The sequence below is a fragment of the Drosophila takahashii genome, chromosome 3R, assembly GCF_030179915.1.
Source record: "Drosophila takahashii strain IR98-3 E-12201 chromosome 3R, DtakHiC1v2, whole genome shotgun sequence".
Classification (NCBI taxonomy): Eukaryota; Metazoa; Arthropoda; class Insecta; order Diptera; family Drosophilidae; genus Drosophila; species Drosophila takahashii.
This window is the reverse complement of record NC_091681.1, coordinates 8,226,847-8,246,086: the sequence shown is the minus strand read 5'-3', so window position 1 is coordinate 8,246,086 and position 19,240 is coordinate 8,226,847. Positions and strand designations below refer to the sequence as shown.

The window sequence follows — 19,240 nt, the reverse complement described above, 5'->3', positions numbered from 1 at the left end:
AAACCTTTCCATCATCGGGTAGCTTTTGAAACATGGTCTATTTATTTAAGTTTTGATTATTTTAAACGTTGTGTAGTTTTGTTTATTTTAAAATTTTTGTGCCCTTAAAGTAACAACGTCGATGTAATATTGATTCATTCAGCCATTTAATACTCTCTACCGGTCTGCTGCTTTTAAGTTTATGAAACTCCGAAATCCATACTTGTTTGGCAATTTGCAATATTAATTATTTTTAATCGAGTGCAAATTGCGTGGGGAACCTCAATCTTTCAAAAGTTTATCCGCTTTTGGTGGGGAAAAACACAATGAAACAAATTGTAACAAATTAAATGAAGTTTGCGGCAACTCTTGGCCAAGTTTTTTCAACAGAGGTCCCACAGCTTCCCTCTGGGGGCAAACAAAATCGAAAGTTCGACTAAACCTACGACTGACTAAGTGACCGCTTTCCGTTAGCATATGGTGACGCTTATTTTGCGCCATGACTTGTCGTATTTCCAGAGATTCATATTATTCATATATATTTACATGCAAAATTGACATGCAATTTCACGGCGTCAGGGTCCCTACTTTTTTTAATATTTTGTGAGCTGTCCAGAGAGTAGACGTTTTCATTAGCGACTAATTTCCCGTGTGCAAGCGAAACCGGGTGGACCAATGATGCGTCTGTACACTGAGAAAATATTTTATGTTGCTTTTTGTGATAGTTTTTACGTTCTTATTTAATGACAAAAATAATAAATATCATATTAAATAGCACAAAATCATTATTTAAAACTAATATGTATATTCGTTTTTATTTTTAAATTTCAGGAAAATGCTTTCTTTGAACAAAGTTTTCGTGAAAGACATGGTATCGTCTTATTATACTGCCTTTAATTAAAATTACAATTATAACTATAAACAAGAGAAAACGCTATAGTCGGGTTGGTGTCCCGGTTATCTAATACCCGTCACTCGGCTAAAGGGAGTGCGAGGGAGATGGATATATACATTTTTTTTGATTGCGTATAACTTTTTAATGAATGGTCCGCTTTGAAAAATGTCTTCTACATTTCGATAGTGTCTTCTACATACACAACAAAATGACATTTATACTTCTCGGAAGGTGTGGGCGCCAGACACATTTTTAAATCGTAAGTGGGCGATTGTGGGCGTTAGAGGGGGCGTGGCGCTTCTAGCCTTCTAGCTTTTGTAGTTTCCGAGATCTCAGCGTTCATACAGACGGACAGACGGACATGGCAAGATCGACTCGGCTAGTGACCCTGATCAAGAATATATATACTTTATAGGGTCGGAAACGCTTCCTTCTCCCTGTTACATACTTTTGCACGAATACAATATACCCTTTTACTCTACGAGTAACGGGTATAAAAATACAGTCCTTATTTTAAGTAAAACAAAATATAAACTTGAGATAACTTATTTTATAGAGATAAAAATACTTATTTAGACGAAAGTTCATGGTTGTGCTATTCCAATGAGTCCGATTTTAAGTAACCCTTTACGGAAGCCTCAAAATTTTTGTCGGTGTAGTCGACGGCTTTGTCACTCGGCTTCGTCGCCAGCTGATGCCTTCAGCTTTGGGCCCGGCTCAAAGACAGGCCGAGAGACGCTCTTAAGCCGCTCTTCGCTACGTAAAGTCGGTCCGCTCTCGTAGCGCTACGTAAGGCCCCAAACTGGTTGATCGCACCCGCCGTTTGGCTTTCGCCCGGCAGTCCAAATCTTCGCGAGCTCAGCAACAGACGCAGACGTGCGATAAATCCAAGGAAAGCTAGTTTGCGGTCCCAGAAACCCATCGATAATAATAACTGCCAAAATAACAGTGGCGTGTGCTGCACTGTCTAAAAGTGGGGCCATTGTTTGTACTGGCAAATACTCGGTGATCAGTGGATCAAAGTGCTGTTAAAGTGAAACGAGCTGTGGCGACTGCATTGACAAAGGAAGTGAGTGAACGGGTTTCGGCCAGTATTTTCACCAGGCCAAATCGGAGAGCCGACGCTGAGCGTCAGTGAATGCAATTCCATTTTCGAAACACACAGAAACGAAAGTCTGGCGAAGAAAGTTCTCCGACGACGAATGCAAAAATCGAATTGCCAGTTAACTGAGTAAACCAGAAACTCCTGCAGGAATTACACGGCCCAGAGTGCGAGAAGGTAAATTGAGTTGTAATTGATGGCCGCCGGTGAGTGGCCTCATTAATCACCAGCGAGATCCTCCGAGCAGACTTTATTCACCAGTCTCGATTCGGGCAATTAATGATATATCGCCTGAGTTGGGGAGAAGGTTGTTATTGTTACCACCGACAAAGCAGAAAAGAAACCGATTGTTAACATTTCCCTGTCGACACTGTTGTCGCTGTTTAAAGCCATTCATTTCGCTGTCCCTCCGCATTTGTATCTCCAAACTTCCAGTCTCCGAGTCTCACACTGTGTGGGCCAAAAACTGGCCGCTAACTTAATAGAAAAGCTCCACAATCTCCGTAATTAATTGTCGAGAGGTGTTACGTAAGCCAACCAGCTGGCCTACCCCAACTGGGCAAAAGGGAATCATCTGCTCGGCTCGGCCGGCAATCGAAGCGTCGCCAAATGTTTAACGATACTTTCTTTTTCGGCTCACAGCGCGTAAAAATGCGTCGAAGAAAGCCCTCGTCTCAGTCGATCAACTGCAAAATTATGAAAATGATACGAGCGGAGGAGTGAGCCACACAGAGACAAATTATAGACCAAACATGATATTTGCAGGTCAAGAGTGTGTGATCCCTTTCTTTTGTATTCCAAAAATCAAAATGATACACAATTTCAAACCTTCAATTTTGTAGAAGCAAAACAATCCTATCCCTACTTTCATGTACCCGAAAAAAAGTAATAAAAAATTCATATTTTATAAATATATATATTATAAATATATTTCATAAATCGGAAAAACATCTTTAAAATACCATACAAAAGCATTCATAACTTTTTTCTGTGCCACAATTGTTGCTTTTAATCGGACTGCAGCGCACATATTAATTTCTAGTGAGTCGTGGAATTGTGGTTAGTGGTGCAGTGGTGCAGCTTAGTGAAATGCGAGTGGGTTGGGACTCCGAGGCAGAGCCAGAGCCAGAGGCAGTGGCACATCCTCGTGAGTCATGAGTGTTTTCCCAGTGGCGAGCCATCCGCCCGACTCGCACTTTCATTTCGCCAGCTTTTAAATCTCCCTGGCTGGAGAAGCAACTTTCTTGTCGAAAGCACTCATATCATCCGACAGCTGCAGATGCAGACCGCATTCACACGTATTTCCATATGGAAGTGCTCTCGCTCCACATCCTCGCAAGATGGGCATGTCAAAATGGTTTCACGGGCACTTGAGTTCGGCTTGGATTGGCTGTGAATTAAATGTCATTTGAGTGAACTCACAGAAAGCAGCGATTGCATCACTTTTAATTTTAATTTGGGCTTACAGCACCGACTTAACGACATAAATAGCAGGCGACTTTCTAAAGCCCAGCGGAATGGCAGTCGAATCGCAGTCAAATAGCAGACACACCACCCAGGTGCTGGGCACGCATGTAAATCACTCAATGCGAGTGGGGGAAACGCCCCGTAAAACAATCAGCGTCTAATGGGCTGCTAACATCGCGGCCAAATTGGCGGCTAATTGGCGAAAACCGAAATTCCATTTGACGCAGCCCGTGGAGATTGCATTGCCGCTTTTCAAGGGAATCAGCTGAAATCGAAAGTCCTACCCCGGAATCGATTAAAGCCATTCCGAAAAAGTCTAAGCCAAGTTCCTCACGTAGCGGCCATTATTTCGCTTTCGAGTGAGAGCAGTTAAAGTCGAGAAAACAGCCCGTCTAAGCCATTCAGGATTTGCCAGACAATATTTATCGTGTGTGACTTAATGCTCGACTCAAAGCTGCCAACGACTAAAGAGTGACGAAGGTTTCGCGCAGTAGATACACATTCAATCAATTTAGTACTCAGGTTTTTATCGCGCCTGCTTTATCAGAAAAGTGAGTTGCAGAAGGGTCAAAAGCTGTCAAAGTTTTGCAGACATTTAAGAAACTCCAGAACAAATATGCATGTGTAACGTATATAAAATGAATTTATGATGTTGGGATTGGAATAACTCTTGAGCTATTAAAAAATAAATTTGAGGTTCAGCAAATCACAAATGGAATTTCCTTTCCTGCTCTTTAAGGGATTTCCACATAGATATAATCACAGTTTTGAGTTGGCTTACTGTGCTTTGGGAATAAAGTTAAGCCGTACAAAAAAAAAACAAATTCAATTTCAAAAAAAGTATTCTGGGAAATAGTCTTGAATATTTCGCATTTATGACCCTTAAAAATGTCTTCTAAATTGGCTTCCCTCACAAAAGCTCCCTGTGAAAGAGAAATGGGAAATAGCAACTCATACATAGAATCAGCTTTAAGCCGAAATTATTAACTACCACAGAAAGTTGACCATTTCGACCATAATTCCCCATTTGTCCGTCAGAACCAGACTCAATCTGTGGGTGAATGCACCTGCCATCCGACCGCAGCAGATGGCCAAATGGCTTTCCTCGGGTCTCGGCCAACTTGTTCTCGGCCTTTGTTGGAATTAACAGTTATGTCACACACTAACAGTTACGATGCAGCGCGTTTACGAGCATTTTCGACCGTTAGTGGTCGCTGTTTGTCAACCAGCTCTTCTGCCAAACTGGTTGCCATCGTCCGAGCTTTGTACTTTGTGGCTCCTCGGTTTTTAAGAGTCGTTGGACGAGCGTGTCGCAAACAATGATTGCCAGCTTATTAACCCCGTGACCCCCCTTTTGCGAGCCATAGAGCCGGAGCCCATGGAAATATGGAGCATGTGCGGCCGAGACATCGGTTTCCATTAGATCAGAGCCCGGGAAACTTTTGTGACTTAATTGGGAAACTTCGCCTCGGATGAGCGCCGCTGCATGGAGAACAGAATAATATGGTAAAAGCAGGGGGGCAAAAATCTGATTAAACGCCGCCTCTGCGAAAAGTTTGCCTTAACTATATCAGAGCGGAATATCAGAGCATGAAGGTAGACCGAGCACAAACCATAACTAAGTCTTGTCGAAGGGAGGGCAGGGGCTGGGCTCAAAGGGTTCTAATTGTAATGGTAAAAAACTAATTTGCATGATGCCATTGTCATGACCCAAAAGCGTGCACTCTGTGAATAATTAATGCAACAAAAGTGTTGGGGAGTTCATACATAAAGAGCTTGGCGATACTTTTTGATGAAATATTTAGACAGCCGCTCAGGGGAGTTCCCGCCGACAAAAGAGCAAACTTATAAATGATGGCCCCTAATGGGCTGGCAATGATCTTAATGTTTCCATTAGAGGCGCAGATATTAGCTTACTGTCGCCTCAAATCCCCAGCTGCATCTTGATGCTCAAACAAAGCGAGATGAGCGGTTTTGACTTTGGCTTACAAACAACCGCACGGCATGCCATGGGAAGTTTCCCCTCTTCAGAGCACCGAGCAGAAACAATTTTCAATCAGTCAGTGGGGCCTATCAACTGTCTCTATTGAATGGGATTCACTGAAGGCATTCAAAAGTGCAAGCTCATAAGCTTGGGCTAAAGCGTAATTTATTAGATATTAAATTGAATATTCAAAACTATCATAGGGAAATGTTTTAAACTTAACCTCCGTACTTAAACAAATGATTTTGGAGTGGCATTTATTAGACGTTAATGAAAAAGGATTTCCAGTATTGATTAACTCAATCCGAGTGAGTTAAAACAAAGCTATCCGCCTTTGTAGAATATTCTCTATTGTGAGTGAGCTGCCAGCACAGCGCGCATCCTTAAATTTCAAATTTCCTCCCCGACACTTTGGCTGACTTCGAATATCTGCTGATGAAGGCTTTGGTGCAACCTGATAGTCAGTTTAATCAGGCGTTCCATGCAGGATCTGAAGTGACATTGCCTCCCGACCGACGGTTTTCCAGTCCGGAAACATTAGCGCAGCGCGGATAATTAACTGGGAGCATTCTTACCACCTGCCAACATGTGTTTTCCAATCAGTGCTGCCATTTTGTCCTCTTTCCGGACAGATCTGTCCTTTTTTTAACGGGTTTATCCGGAAAAAATTTGAAACATCCCCTATCCGGAAATCTGTCCTTTTTTCAAAAATTAGGTTTTGAGTGTTATTTTTGCCAGTCGAAAAAGTGTAAACCTGTTTTTATATGCTAAAACGCCCTTTTAACCATCAATCTTACAGTTCGGCACTTAAAAAATAATTATTTTTACAAATTATCAAAGAGACGTAAAGCAGTCGATGGATTTTCTTTATAGTACGATTTTTTCTGTAGCAAAAAAAAAAGGAAAACACTTTAAAAATTTCTTAATTTTTACTCTTTGCTTTTTTGTCAGAAAAAAATTTCAGATTTTAACGACTCTTATTCGGGTTTGACGCAGAAATTGAATTTTTTTGTATTACCAATATAGTTACTTGAAATGCTTTTATTATTTTAATAATTTTAGATTATTACGTATACGCACAAAAATTTACCATGGTAAAATGATCAAACAAAGAAGGATGTGAGTCGGGCGCAGTAGGTCATTACATAATTGAATTTAATATAAAATCCATTTAAATTAAGTAATTATATAACCCATTGGTAAAACAGAAAAATGGAGGCGCATTTACTTTTGTCCCTTTTTTTGTCCTTTTTTAAAAGTTTTTGTCCTTTTTTTCCCTGTTTTTTTTGGCTTATCTGTCCTGTTTTTCAAGCTGTGTGATGGCAGCACTGTTTCCAATTAAGTTCACAGTCGACTGCAGGAGGCAGCCTCTTAAGCTTTGATGGCGGAGCAAACAAATAAACTGAAAAACAAGAAGTTCGCTGATTCGCTTTGTGCAGCGCAATTGCTGGCTGCAATTTGCGGCTTTACAGCCAGCAAACTCAGTTCTGTAATAGTTTTTCATGCCATTGCCGTTGCCGTTCGCCGTTTGCCGCTCGCCGTGGAAAATCGAAAGTGAAAATGCAACACGAAAATAACGTGATCTGGACTGGAGTCTAAAGTCTGAAGTATGAAGGTAGCGCCAACGCATCCGAAGCGCCCGGGCTGGGTAAATACAAACAAAACAGTGTACATTTTCACTTTTCCCCAGCGGAGAGCTCCGGACTCGGGCTCCCAAAGCCCCAAAGTGTGGAGCTCGGATGAGGGCGGGGATGTGGAGGTGGACGGGCGTGGATGGAATATGGCGTATACTGAATAGCTTGTCACAAAACGAGTGCGACGAATGGCAAAGGCAAATAAAAAGTTTGCGACGTGCTTTGTGTGCCGAAGAGATGCTGCTTTTAGGGGGATCTGAGGTATGGTTGGTGCTGGGCACGAGCCCCTCCAATTGGGAGGCCCATCAAGTGGGAAACAGCAAATCATTCACATTACCCGGCCTGATTAGCGCCAGTCGCGAAAAAAATAAAATTGTTTAACGTGCACTCTGAAAAATATTAAGAGATTGGAAGCACTATTGAATGCACTAATTTTACCTTTGGGGAATAGAATAAACAGAATCAAATTATATTTTTCAAACTAAAAGCTTTGATCGCGTAATCCCCTAACAATTGTGAATTATAGTTGCTGTGGCCCTCGAATTTTAGGAAATGAAGGTATTTATTTAGTGGGCAAAACAAACCTGAATTATCTGTGGTGATTAGCCCCTCGCTTCAGCCAAACAAATGGATTAAAATGCTCAACAAAATTAGCTGAATTCCACGCACGAACCAAGTAAATTGTGAAAATAATTTGTAGAAAGGGTAATCATTAAATAAATTGCATGAACCCGACGGATTAGCGTTCACAAACTAAAACCCATATTGGACCGAAATTATCTAATAGCTGAAATTAACACTTAGACGAATTATATTGGTTTATTAAATTTAGCACGATTACTATTTTTTTGCACTTAAAAACAAGAAAAAAGATAGCCAGCGAGTTCAAACAGAAATAACAAAAAGTAAACAGTTAAGGGCTAGTACTCAACACAACAAAAAGTCGTCCAAAACAATAAACTTCATATATATAAAACATATTTTTTTGACGTTTTTTTCATATTATGCTTTTTTGATTTGGACGACTTTTTGTTGGGTTGAGTAATAGCCCTTACCTGGCAAAATATTTGATTGCTAATTTACACTGATCGGCATAATTATTTTGCCAGATTTTAAAGTTAAGTCTTCTCATATTTTGAACTTATAATAGAAACATTTTGGCACCTATAGAAAAAGCGCTTAAATTCCGTTTAAATGACACAAGAATGTTTTTAACCCATTAAGCACCCTTTGAAAAGTTAGAAAATTAGAAAATTTATTGTGAAGGTCGAATTTTAAACTTTTTTACTGGGGCCTAAAACAAAAATGTTTGGATGCAAAGGTTTTTCCCAATCAAAATTAATAATAACTTCAAAAAACAAATTTCAAAATATTTTTCCTTGTACTTTTTATGATTTTTTGAAAATAGCTAAACATTTCAATTTTAGCCGCTTTTTCACCTTTTCAACAAAATTTTACTGAGATCGTTCCATTCAAAAAATCGTAAAAAATACTAGGAAAAATATTTTGAAATTTTATTTATTATTATTTATTTTCATTGGGAAAAAACTTTGCATCAAAACATTGTTTTAAGACCCAGGAAAAAAGTTGGAAATTTGACTTTCACAAGATTTGCTTACTTTTCAAAGGGGTCTTAATGGGTTAAGAACATTTTTGTGTCATTTAAACGGAATTGAAGTGCTCTTTCTATAGGTGCCGAAAGTTTATATTAAAAGTTCAAAATGTGAGTACAGTTAACATTCAAATCTGTCAAAATAATTATGCCGACTATTGTATATGTATGTACATATAACTTGGCTTAAGTAAAAGTCCCCCTTTTTAAGGTACCGTTTTCTTGTTCTTTTAGTTTAACATAGGAAGAGAAACGGAAAGTATGAGCAAGATGTAACTAAGATCTAATATATCCGTAAACTTCTTATATTACGCATTTTTTTTTTATGTTATACATTTTTTAGATAGCTAAAATCATATTCTGAAAATGTTGTCTACTGAATACTTTTTTGCTATTAACAATAAATTAAACATTTTTGCTTAAAACTTTTCACTTTGGTTTTAAATGAATGATTTATTTGGAAAAGTAAAAGAACAATGTTTTTCATCTGTGCCGGCAGTGTCCTCGTACCTTTATCCTTTCAAGGACGCACGTAATGCGCTTATCAGGTTGCGCATTTTTTTCGGTTGCCTGTCATGTTCCAAAAAGTTATTTATTCGTGTGCCAACCGCGATGAGTTCGCGGAAATTGGCCACAACTCCATCGCATCGTAGAGGAGAAAACCCGTCTCAACAGTGCAATTATTCATTACAGAAACCTGAACCGAATCGAAGCACGGACCCTGGCATGCGAGTGCAGTTGCAAGGCGAAGGATAATGAAAATGGGGAGCCAGGACATCGACGGAGCGAAATTAAAAGCAAACAGCCACAGGAAGCGGCGATGCAGTCCGCTGCTGAATGGCATTATCTTGCTCTACAAAGTGGCGATGATATCAGCATCAGCAGATGTTCCCGAACCGGCAGCCCCCTACAGTCAGCCCCTCACCACGATGGCCGGACAGCCGCGCAACGATGACACCTTCCGTCCCATCCTGCCCATCGACATCAGTCCGGAGTTCATTTCCCGTAACGTCTTCACCAAGTCGGGGCAATATAGGGTCTTCCAGCCGGCGGAGACTGAGAGCGATCTTCGCCTGACGGTGGCCATGAGGCGCCGGAACTTCAAGCATCCCTCGGACTCACCCAGAAATGAGGAGCCCACGGGTTCACCAGTCAACGCGAGCCACTCCTCCGCCTCAATTGAAGCCGAGCTGAAGGGCCTGGAGGATCTGCTGGTGGACTATGTGGAGCAGTTCTTCAGCCAGGGAAAATATGAGCCCACCCCCGGGTTGATCTTAGCCCTTCAGCAGAACCACTCGCACACACAAACTCAGACTGGCCAACGCACCACTCGCAGCATTTTGGAGGACACCAATATCGAGCTGAATGTTCCCAGAGCCTTCGAGAGTGCTCGGCTGCTTTTCTTCAGCGGTAAGTTAAAGTTTTACTAATTCAAACCATCATACATATATTATTAAAAAAGTTTCCTAAGAAATTCCTTGGAAATTCCTCTCGTTATTTATGCCATATTTTGTAAAAAATACCTTTGGGGTCTTCACTTGAGTAAATGCATGTGAGCAATCGCCCGGGTCATTATAGTACGCCATGGTTATATTTTTAGGGGGTTTTCATGCACTTGACTTTGAACTTAACAACTAACTTCCCATCCAAAACCATTCAAGCGAAAAGAGACGTCAGATTTTATCAAGAACTTACTTTAGAACTAAATCACATGCTTGCTGATAGAACATAAAAGTTATTGACTCATTTTAGTATTTTAGTATCAAATAAAAACACCTCTTAACGAGGTAAAAAACTAGTGACGACCGCACCTTCAACATACAAAAGTTCTGATATCAACATTTGTGACGAAAAATTATTACACTCGTCATTAAATAGACTTTCTAATATTTTCTCATTCGGCCCGCCCTAGCAAACTATTCCAGCCTTTTTCCCCTTACAGGCATTTTCTATTGCAGCGTGACGAATGAGAAAAGATTAGAAAGTCTATTTAATGACGAGTGTAATAATTTTTCGTCACAAATGTTGATATCAGAACTTTTGTATGTTGAAGGTGCGGTCGTCACTAGTTTTTTACCTCGTTAAGAGGTGTTTTTATTTGATATCAGAAGTTTTTGTTTGTTTACATTTGCTCTCATAGGAGCTAATATATACATTTAAATTTAAATTGGTCAATCATAATTTTTAAACTATTGTATTTTAACAAATTAAGTTAAAAAGGCGTTGAAGTATTTCAAAATACCTTTTAAACGAGGTATAGTACATGTCTGTACCTTTAGTAGTGTAGAACTTACAAACTAACGAAATTTAGCTATTTTTAGCTTTTTCCCGCTAAAGTAGCGGCTTTTTCCAAAAGTCGTAGAACAAAAGATTCCTATATGGAACTCTTAAGTGCAAATTTACTGATTCCATGACCCTAAAGTACAGTTCGGATACCCTCCCACAAAATTCAATACTCAGGGAGCGTTAATTGTTCGAGCTGGCAAAAGTGGCTATTTTCGAATAAAAATAACTTTTAAACGTGACTTTTTACAGTAATGTGTTATATACCAAAATTTAAGGAATCTCAAGGGCTATACAGTTTAAGGTTTTAAAGAAAATCGTTAGAGCCGTTTTTGAGAAAAATAAAAAAAAGCTAAAAAAAAAGTTTTAAAAAATTGTCTTTTGTTCATATTTTTTTAAGTATTACATTTACACAAATTGCATATAGAAGGCGTTTATAGCATTTAAAAATACCTTTCAAACGAGATGCAGCACAAGCCTGTAGCTTTAGTAGTATAGAAGTTACGGCTTTCCGAATTTTAGCTACTTATAGCTGTTTTCCCGCTAAACTAGCGGGTTTTTCCAAAAGTGGTAGAACAAAAGTTTTTTATATCGATGTGATGAACGTCATATCAAATTTTCAGAACTTAAAAAACATATTTTGGACAAGTGGACAAGTGGACAAGTGGACAAACAGAATTAAATTTTCATTTTGGGAAGAAGAAGAAAATCTTATTTTGGCTATAACTTTTGAACGGAGAGTCGGATTTTGACAAATGACCCCTCATTCGACGGGTATTTTCAAAAGGAATACAACTAAAACATTGCGAGGGGGCATTTATCCCCACCGGCCCCAACAGCTCCAAATTTCGAAATTTTCACTTTTTCACTTTCACCGCTCTCTCTCCCAAGCCAATTGATTTTCTTAAAGTCTTGGTATGCAATCCTGTTAGTTTTCGCAATACCTTTCGATAGGTGTATTATTCATTATGATCGGACCATCACAGTAGATTTTCATTTCTTCGTGTATATATAGTAGTCGCCTTCGCACACTCTCCTGGTGCGCTTCGTCACTACATGGACTGCCGTCCATAGTGATTTGGTTAAAGAGGATATCTTAAAAAAAGCTCTTTCATGTTTCTCCTAACGATACCACTTTCGCTTTCAGGCTTGAAGAAGGTTATGTGGCCCATCTACATGGGTCTGCAAGTGCTGAAGAGCGTGCTGTTTGCCATGTTCCTGCCGACCATCATAAGCAGTGTTAGCCGGCTGATTGGCAAGGGTAACTACTTTAGCTTAGGGGACTTGAATAAATTTAAATATTTGTATTCCTTTGGGCCAGGCATCACTTCCGGTTCGGCTGGCTCGGTGCCGCTGTTCATCCGCCCCATGGAACCGCCGCAGGAACTGGACTTCCGGGACAACAGCATGAACTTCGATGACGACAGCAAGTTCTCCTTGGCGGACGAGGGCAAAACTCCAGCTGGCTACGAGTACAACGCAGGTGGGCTACCTCCCCCTCAAAAAGGGAATTGAATTTTGATGACATTGAATTTTGATTTGCCTACCTTGCAGAGGCTTCCCAGCAGCAAGCGCAATATGCTCAGGTCAATGGGAATTCGGTGAATCAGGCCACTCTTTCGCGCTACGGGGGCCAGCAGATGATGCAGGACACGTATCTGAGTGCTCTGCAGAGCATAGGAGCCGCATCCTTTAAGAACTCCCAGAGCATGTCGGGATCCTTCAGCGCCGGAGCTGGAGGTGGTGCTCCTGGAATGACGAAGAAGCCAACGCCGGCGGTGATGAACACGTTCCAGAGCTTCCAGAAGGTTCCGAGCTCATCGCTGCTGCTCTCCAACTACGATCCCTTCTACAGTCCCCTGCTTTCCCGACTGGACTCGGTGTTTGGCCAGCTCAAGCTGAATCCTGAGAACGAGGCTTGCCGCGAGAAACTCATCTGCCTGATGTACGCCAACCCCGCAAAGTATGCTCCGTACAGCAACCTGGTCTCCGCCCAACTGAGCAGGTGAGTTTGCTTTCCGCCTGAAAGCATGCCGTAATTAATCGCAGTTGAATAAATACAGTGGGGTATTGACCAAAGGAATACCAGTTTAATAGTAGGATGGGCCCTGAAGCCATTTCTTTATTTCTATTGCAAAATCAATACGAAAGGGAAACACTTACTTTCTAGATTTCACCCGATAGATTTGTATTTTTCTTTGTTAATTTGCTTTATTAGCTTAATGCCATTTTATATTAGGTTTTGAAAAATGTATTATTTCTAACTAAATATACAGAGAGAAAATTATAAGACGTTTTAGGTGCTGTTTTCTCGTAAAATCGTTTTAAAATTAAATATACAAGTTTAAGAAATTCAAAAAATGTATTACCCCTGATTTGGCACCTGAAGCTTTGGTAATTTAAAATTAATTAAAATTAATGTCTTTGTAATAAATAAATTTTTAACATAAAATTTTCTGCATTAAAATCTTTTATTATTCATAACTAAGGAAACGAGGCATGTAAGGCATGTAGATTTAAATTTAAATTAATTTCTCAAATATGCAGTCAAGAAAAAGTTAGATTAATATTTATTATTTCTGAACTTACTTATCTTCAAGGGAACTGAACGAGCTGCGGAAGCCGACCTCCGACAACCCGGACATTCTGCGGTTCTTCAAGTACATGCGGGCGGCAAAGGACGGCCAGGATGGCATCGACTGCGACGAGTCCTTCGCCAAGTGCAAGGAGCTAAAGGACTTCGAAAATCCGGCCATGCTGTCCACCTACAACGACATCAACAAACTGGTCCAGGCCCGCAAACTGGCGTAGACGGGGTCGAAAAGTCACGAATGACATTCCTGGGCGGGGGTCACAGATGACAGCCAAGTAAAGTTTGCGGGAGTAATGTCAAAAGTCCGTCCGACTGGATGTAATTATGCAAATCGTACTTTAGATAGCCATATATAAATGTTCGTTAGACGGCTGCTGTCAGCGGAGGGTGAGGGTGGGATCGCAGGGGCGGGGGCGGGGCTTCATTAATACGCTGTAAATAGAAAAGTTTGTTTCGTAGTTTAATTAGCGCATGACCAATTATTGGATGATGCTGTTATTTTTAGCCATTTAGTGGAATTTCTTTAAGTATTTATTTCTAGACTACGACTATGTTTAACCTTAACCTATGTATTTTTAAATATTTATTCTGTTGTTGTTATGCGATTAGTCAGCGAGAGTTGTTCAATGTCCTAAATAATCAATAAAATTATGTTGTACCACCAGACAAATGAGGTTCAAATTTCAAGGGGTTGCCAACTTCGGAAACTTTAAGGATGATTTAAAGACACTGTGCTTGATTGAATGGAATTCTTGTTTTCAATTCACGGCAAGGAGAAACAGCTTGTCTGCACTCATAGAAATTTTTACCTAAATACTAGAAAAGTCGCCCTAAAACCGAGGTCGCCCTAAAGCTACGAAAAATTTTCTTATTATACGGGTGGCTAGCCCTAAAGTTACGAAAAATCGCCATGGAAAATATTTTTTAGGGTTAGTTTTTCCAAAAAGGCCAATTTGCTCTGTTTTTTAGGGCGAATTTTCATGAGTCGACTCCAAAAGTAATTCCTTATTTTTAGTGCGAAATCGCCTTAAAACGTTGAACAAAATAGCAAAAAAAATGTTCTGAAATTGCCCTAAAAACAAGGAAGAGTCAAACGAAATTTTAAGACGCAATTAATGGATACATATGTAATACATGTGTGTATGTGTGTGTGGTTGACAGGTCAAAACAAGTGAATGTGTGTGTATATTAGGGCGGACCTTTTTCTATGAATTTTGATGCTGAGCGCATTTGACTTTAGAGAAGTCCACCCTTTTTCTTCTTCTTTGCTACTTTTCGTCCGTTGCAGTGGCAAGGGTGGGGGTAGAAAGAGTTGCATTGTCTAGACTTTGTCATAATTTTTCGGGCGCTTGGCGGCGAAAGACGTGTTTGTGAAAAAGTGAAAAATGTAAACGCTATTAAAGGACTTGGGAGGCGATTCTTTCTCTGTTTTCTGGTGAGTACATACATATATAATTGTGCAATTTGGATATTAATAACTAATTGAATTTACATATCTGTAACAGAGGAAAATGCAGCTGAAACTTAAAAAGATTTGACTGGAAGCAGCGGTCCAGATGTAGAGTTTTGGAAGTGTGCCAGAACAAAGTAAGAACATTAATAAGAGTATACATATATGTATGTGTATATGTAAATAATGCTTGAGGTAAAAAAATGATGCAACAGATGTTGCACATGTATACAGATGTATATATTTACCAGAAATCTGTATTTATGCACCGGACAAACCGCATTCACAAGTGCATATGCCAAAATAACCCCCAAATTTCTATTGCGTCATTTCGTCAGTAACCGAAATTTGCTTTTGTTGCTTCTTTTTTCCAGAAGTAGCAGCAAACGCAATCGCAGGCTAAATGAAAATTCTGACTGTTAGTAGTGCATTTTTATATTAATTTCTAACAATTTTATTTCTTGTTTTAGATTGAGAACGTCTTTGAGATCCAGCTTCCGCAAACCACTTTTCGCACTTTTTAAAAGCGAAAGTAAGGGAATAAAACTGCTCAAATCTTTGGAAAGCCACGCTGAAGGTATGTGCTTTTTCTCTTTTTCTTTTCTCATTCAATAAATAGACTGTTTTTATTTAATAGAGATACAATCAACTTTAATTTGGCTTGCGATCCATTCAGTGTTGGTGCGACAGCAATGACAAAAAAGGACGGCGGGAGCAAGAACGTGAAGCACACCATTGCGGACCCGCGAAGCCGTTTCTTGGTTTGGAAGGCTACTGTTGGGGAACTGCAAACACATCTAAAGGCATTGACGGAAAATTGCTAATCCGGAAAGCCGAAACTGCAACCATTCAGCTGCAACGTGGGAACAAGCCCTTTTTGACCTTGGTGAATTTCCAGTTTACCTATCAGAGGTTTATTTATAGAATGCCAACCTTATTGAAAAGTATTGATGTGTGCTTCAAAATATTTTTTGTTTTAAACCACGACATTTATCCAAAAAATGTTTTATGAAATTCATTTAGAGTCTGATAAGAAAGGTAAAGCTTTATCCGAACTCTTGAAGGATTATAAAACCTTAAAACTGTAACTATTTTAAAGAAACAATCTGTTCATTCCAAAAAAAAGTATTATTTCTATGCATTCAATTAGAAGTAAAATTTGATAATCAGTACTTATTGTAATAAACCTTAAAAGACCTAAAATTCCCTCCTGCGGAAGCACAAAACCTAAGGACCAAAAAATACATTAAGCCAAAACATTATTTTTAAGATCGATGTAATTCTTTTAGCAATAAGAATAAGTAGAAAAGTATGTAAATGTATATAAGTAGAAATTGTGTAAATGACAACAAACAAAAATATAAAAAAAACAAAAAAAATATAATGAAATCGTATTTTTATTTATGAAAAAAAGCCGGGAAATTTTGGGGAGCACTTTGCTTTTTTTAGGGCAATTCGCCTATAAATCCAGAAAAACGCCCTAAATTTATAAAAATCTGCCTTTAGTTTCAGAATATTTTTTCATATTTCTAGGGCAATTTGCCCTAAAATCCAGAAAAACACCCTAGATTTATGAAAATCTGCCTTTAGTTTAAAGGTATTTTTTCCGATTTCCAGGGCAATTCGCCTATAAGTCCAGAAAAATCGCCCTGGATTTAAAGGAAACTGCCTTTAGTGTAAGGGTCTCATTTCCTATTTTTATCGCAATTAGCTTTGAAAATAGAAAAATCGCCCTAGATCTACGAAAAATCGCCCTAAATGTGTGACAAATTCACCCGTATTTTTAGGGCAATTTGCCCTAATATTGTTGCCTAGTCGCCATTGACCCCCGTTTTAGGGCGATTTTCCTTGTTTTTAGGGCGATTTTACCGGAAAATTTCTATGAGTGTGACGACACGAGCTTGGGAACACCTTTAATTGCAAATATTTGAATTACACAGAAATCTCTACAAGGCATTGAGAAACAAGAATCTTAATTAAAAACAAACATGTGCTTAAGTGTCCGGTTTGGTCATATAAACATGTATTAAAAAGGGAAACATATATTAATTAAATTGGTAATTTATTCACCCTTCAATGCACATTTAATTAAGTAGATAAAATATTCCTTAGCACTTACATAAATGCAAATGCTTATTTTGCGTTTTCTTTTACATTTGTATTTCCATACTACAGATTCTTTGGATTTTGGATTCGTTAACCTAATCAAAGGTTTAATTGTAAAATATTTTTTTTTTATTAGACAATACTTTTGGTATCAAGTTTCATAATAGAAAAACATTAAGGAACGTTTTTTTTGTGAATAATACTAAAAATAACGTCATTGAATTTGGAATTTGGTTGGCGTGGTAATCTTTTTTTTAAGAAAGTCGATAAACTTTAAAATGCATCATAGTTATAACATAGTTCTGTGCTTAATAGGCGTTCGAGTTCAAATGATACTCAGCTGTGTGAGAATACCTGTATATTAGGGTGGGTCGATTCGTAGGGGGGGAACGTATTCTATAGACTATTCTAAGCAACATTGCCAAAGAAACTATGCCTTGGAAACCACGATTAACCCTCCGCATTTGCAAGAGAACAATACTGGTTTTTTGATGAAAAATATCTCAGTAGCCTTGACTTTGGAACATTTGTATGGACGCGAAAAAAGATATAAATCGTTTGGGCGGAACATAACCAATGGACCATTCTAAGACATATTGGCCAAGAAACTATATGCCTACACTCATAGAAATTTTCCGGTAAAATCGCCCTAAAAACAGGGAAAATCGCCCTAAAACGGGGGTCAATGGCGACTAGGCAACAAATCTAGGGCGAATCGCCATAAAAATAAAACCAAATAAAAGCAAAAAAAATCTATTAATTTTTCGGTGGGGGGGGGGGGTGTGGATATTTTCCTGGGAACTGGACTCAACACATACACACACACACACGAACATCGTTTCAGATAATTTATTTGTTGAATTGTTGCTATATCGGCTGATGCCATTGGGGGCAGGAGGCGGCAGACTTGTATAACTGCCGGTTATAACTGAAAAATCATCTTTGTAATCGAATTAAGGAGATATATATAAGGAGAAAAAACAACTTACTTGAGAAAAACATTTGGGGTCTCTACGAGGGTTCGAAACCACGGCCTCTCGAGTTGGAGTCTAACGCTCTAGCGCTGCACCACAGTCCCATCGCGCTAAGCAACGTACAAACACTGTACACATCTTACTTTCTTGCGGTCTAAGTTATTCGTACAAAAACTTGAATTTTTTGCTGGCTGGGATACTTAGGGCCGTTTCTTCGCATGCTTAGCATAAATTAGTTCTTAAACTCAGAATTTCCATATGTATTTAGGGTTTTAAAACTACTTTAAATTTAACATGCGAACGAAAAAACTTAATTAGTAATAAAAACTCTAATAAAAAAAAAAAAGTGTTGACTCACACAGGAATCGAACCCACGACCTGTATTTTCAAACAGCAAAGCTGAAAGTGCGAGTGCTTAGACCGCTGGGCTACCCATTCTTACTCACTTGTCGTGACCTGTCAACTACACACACATGTAAATAACATGTTTTACATGTATGTATCCATTTATTGCGTCATAAAATTTCGCCCTAAAAAACAGGGCAAATTGGCCTTTTTGGAAAAACTAACCCTAAAAAATATTTTCCATGGCGATTTTTCGTATATTTAGGGCTAGCCACCCGTATAATAAGAAAATTGTTCGTAGTTTTAGGGCGACCGCGGTTTTAGGGCGACTTTTCTAGTATTTAGGTAAAAATTTCTATGAGTGTAAAACCACGTTTGACCCTCCGCATTTGCAAAAGAAAAATACTGGTATTTCACTTTATTTTTGAGAAAAATATCATAGTAGCCGTTACTAATTTACAAAATAACAGTATTAAAAAAATGCTTTAAAGAGAACAAAAAATTTTTACCAAAGGGGAGAATTTAAAATTGATATTTTACTCAAAAGTAAAACGAAATACCAGTATTTTTCCCTTGCAAATGCGGAGGGTCAAACGTGGTTTTAGGCATATAGTTTCTTGACGTCTAGAAGATGAAAACGATCGTCCGCGATATCGCATTCGGATCGCCGAAGTCACCCCCGTCGGGAAGAACTGTTCCACTACGGCGACACTTCCCGAAGTCACTTCTCCTAGAAGTGTCGCGGAAGTCACTTCCAGAAGTGACTTCGGCGACGCTTCTAGAAGTGCCGCCGTAGTGGAACATTTCTTCCCGACG

The 19,240-nt window shown here is 39.1% G+C and overlaps 1 protein-coding gene and 1 long non-coding RNA gene across 4 annotated transcripts in view; both read left to right on the top strand.

Moving 5' to 3' along the window:
- LOC138913575 (uncharacterized) overlaps window positions 1-15,872 on the top strand; it is a 137,450-nt gene extending 121,578 nt beyond the window's left edge. The window contains exons 1-4 of one of the 3 annotated variants that reach the window (XR_011419356.1): window positions 14,594-14,984; window positions 15,055-15,136; window positions 15,470-15,576; window positions 15,637-15,872. This is a non-coding gene — a long non-coding RNA (uncharacterized lncRNA). Of the gene's footprint in view, window positions 1-14,593; window positions 14,985-15,054; window positions 15,137-15,469; window positions 15,577-15,636 lie in introns of those variants that run through there. The other 2 variants (XR_011419357.1, XR_011419358.1) reach the window with 2 other exon arrangements.
- Window positions 1,479-14,210, top strand: Osi24 (Protein). Its single transcript, XM_017137958.3, has 6 exons — window positions 1,479-2,153; window positions 9,367-10,083; window positions 12,104-12,217; window positions 12,278-12,439; window positions 12,511-12,961; window positions 13,557-14,210. The coding sequence occupies exons 2-6, from the start codon at window positions 9,429-9,431 to the stop codon at window positions 13,765-13,767; spliced, it is 1,593 nt and encodes a 530-aa protein (XP_016993447.1). The 5' UTR covers window positions 1,479-2,153; window positions 9,367-9,428; the 3' UTR covers window positions 13,768-14,210.
- Window positions 15,873-19,240: the final 3,368 nt, after the last annotated feature.

Bases quoted from the DNA above. Each gene is read 5' to 3' on its own strand.
- Osi24 (XM_017137958.3), top strand. From the start codon at position 9,429: ATGAAAATGGGGAGCCAGGACATCGACGGAGCGAAATTAAAAGCAAAC. The intron at 10,084-12,103 runs GTAAGTTAAAGT...TTTCGCTTTCAG, and splicing joins TCGGCTGCTTTTCTTCAGCG to GCTTGAAGAAGGTTATGTGG. The intron at 12,218-12,277 runs GTAACTACTTTA...CCTTTGGGCCAG, and splicing joins TAGCCGGCTGATTGGCAAGG to GCATCACTTCCGGTTCGGCT.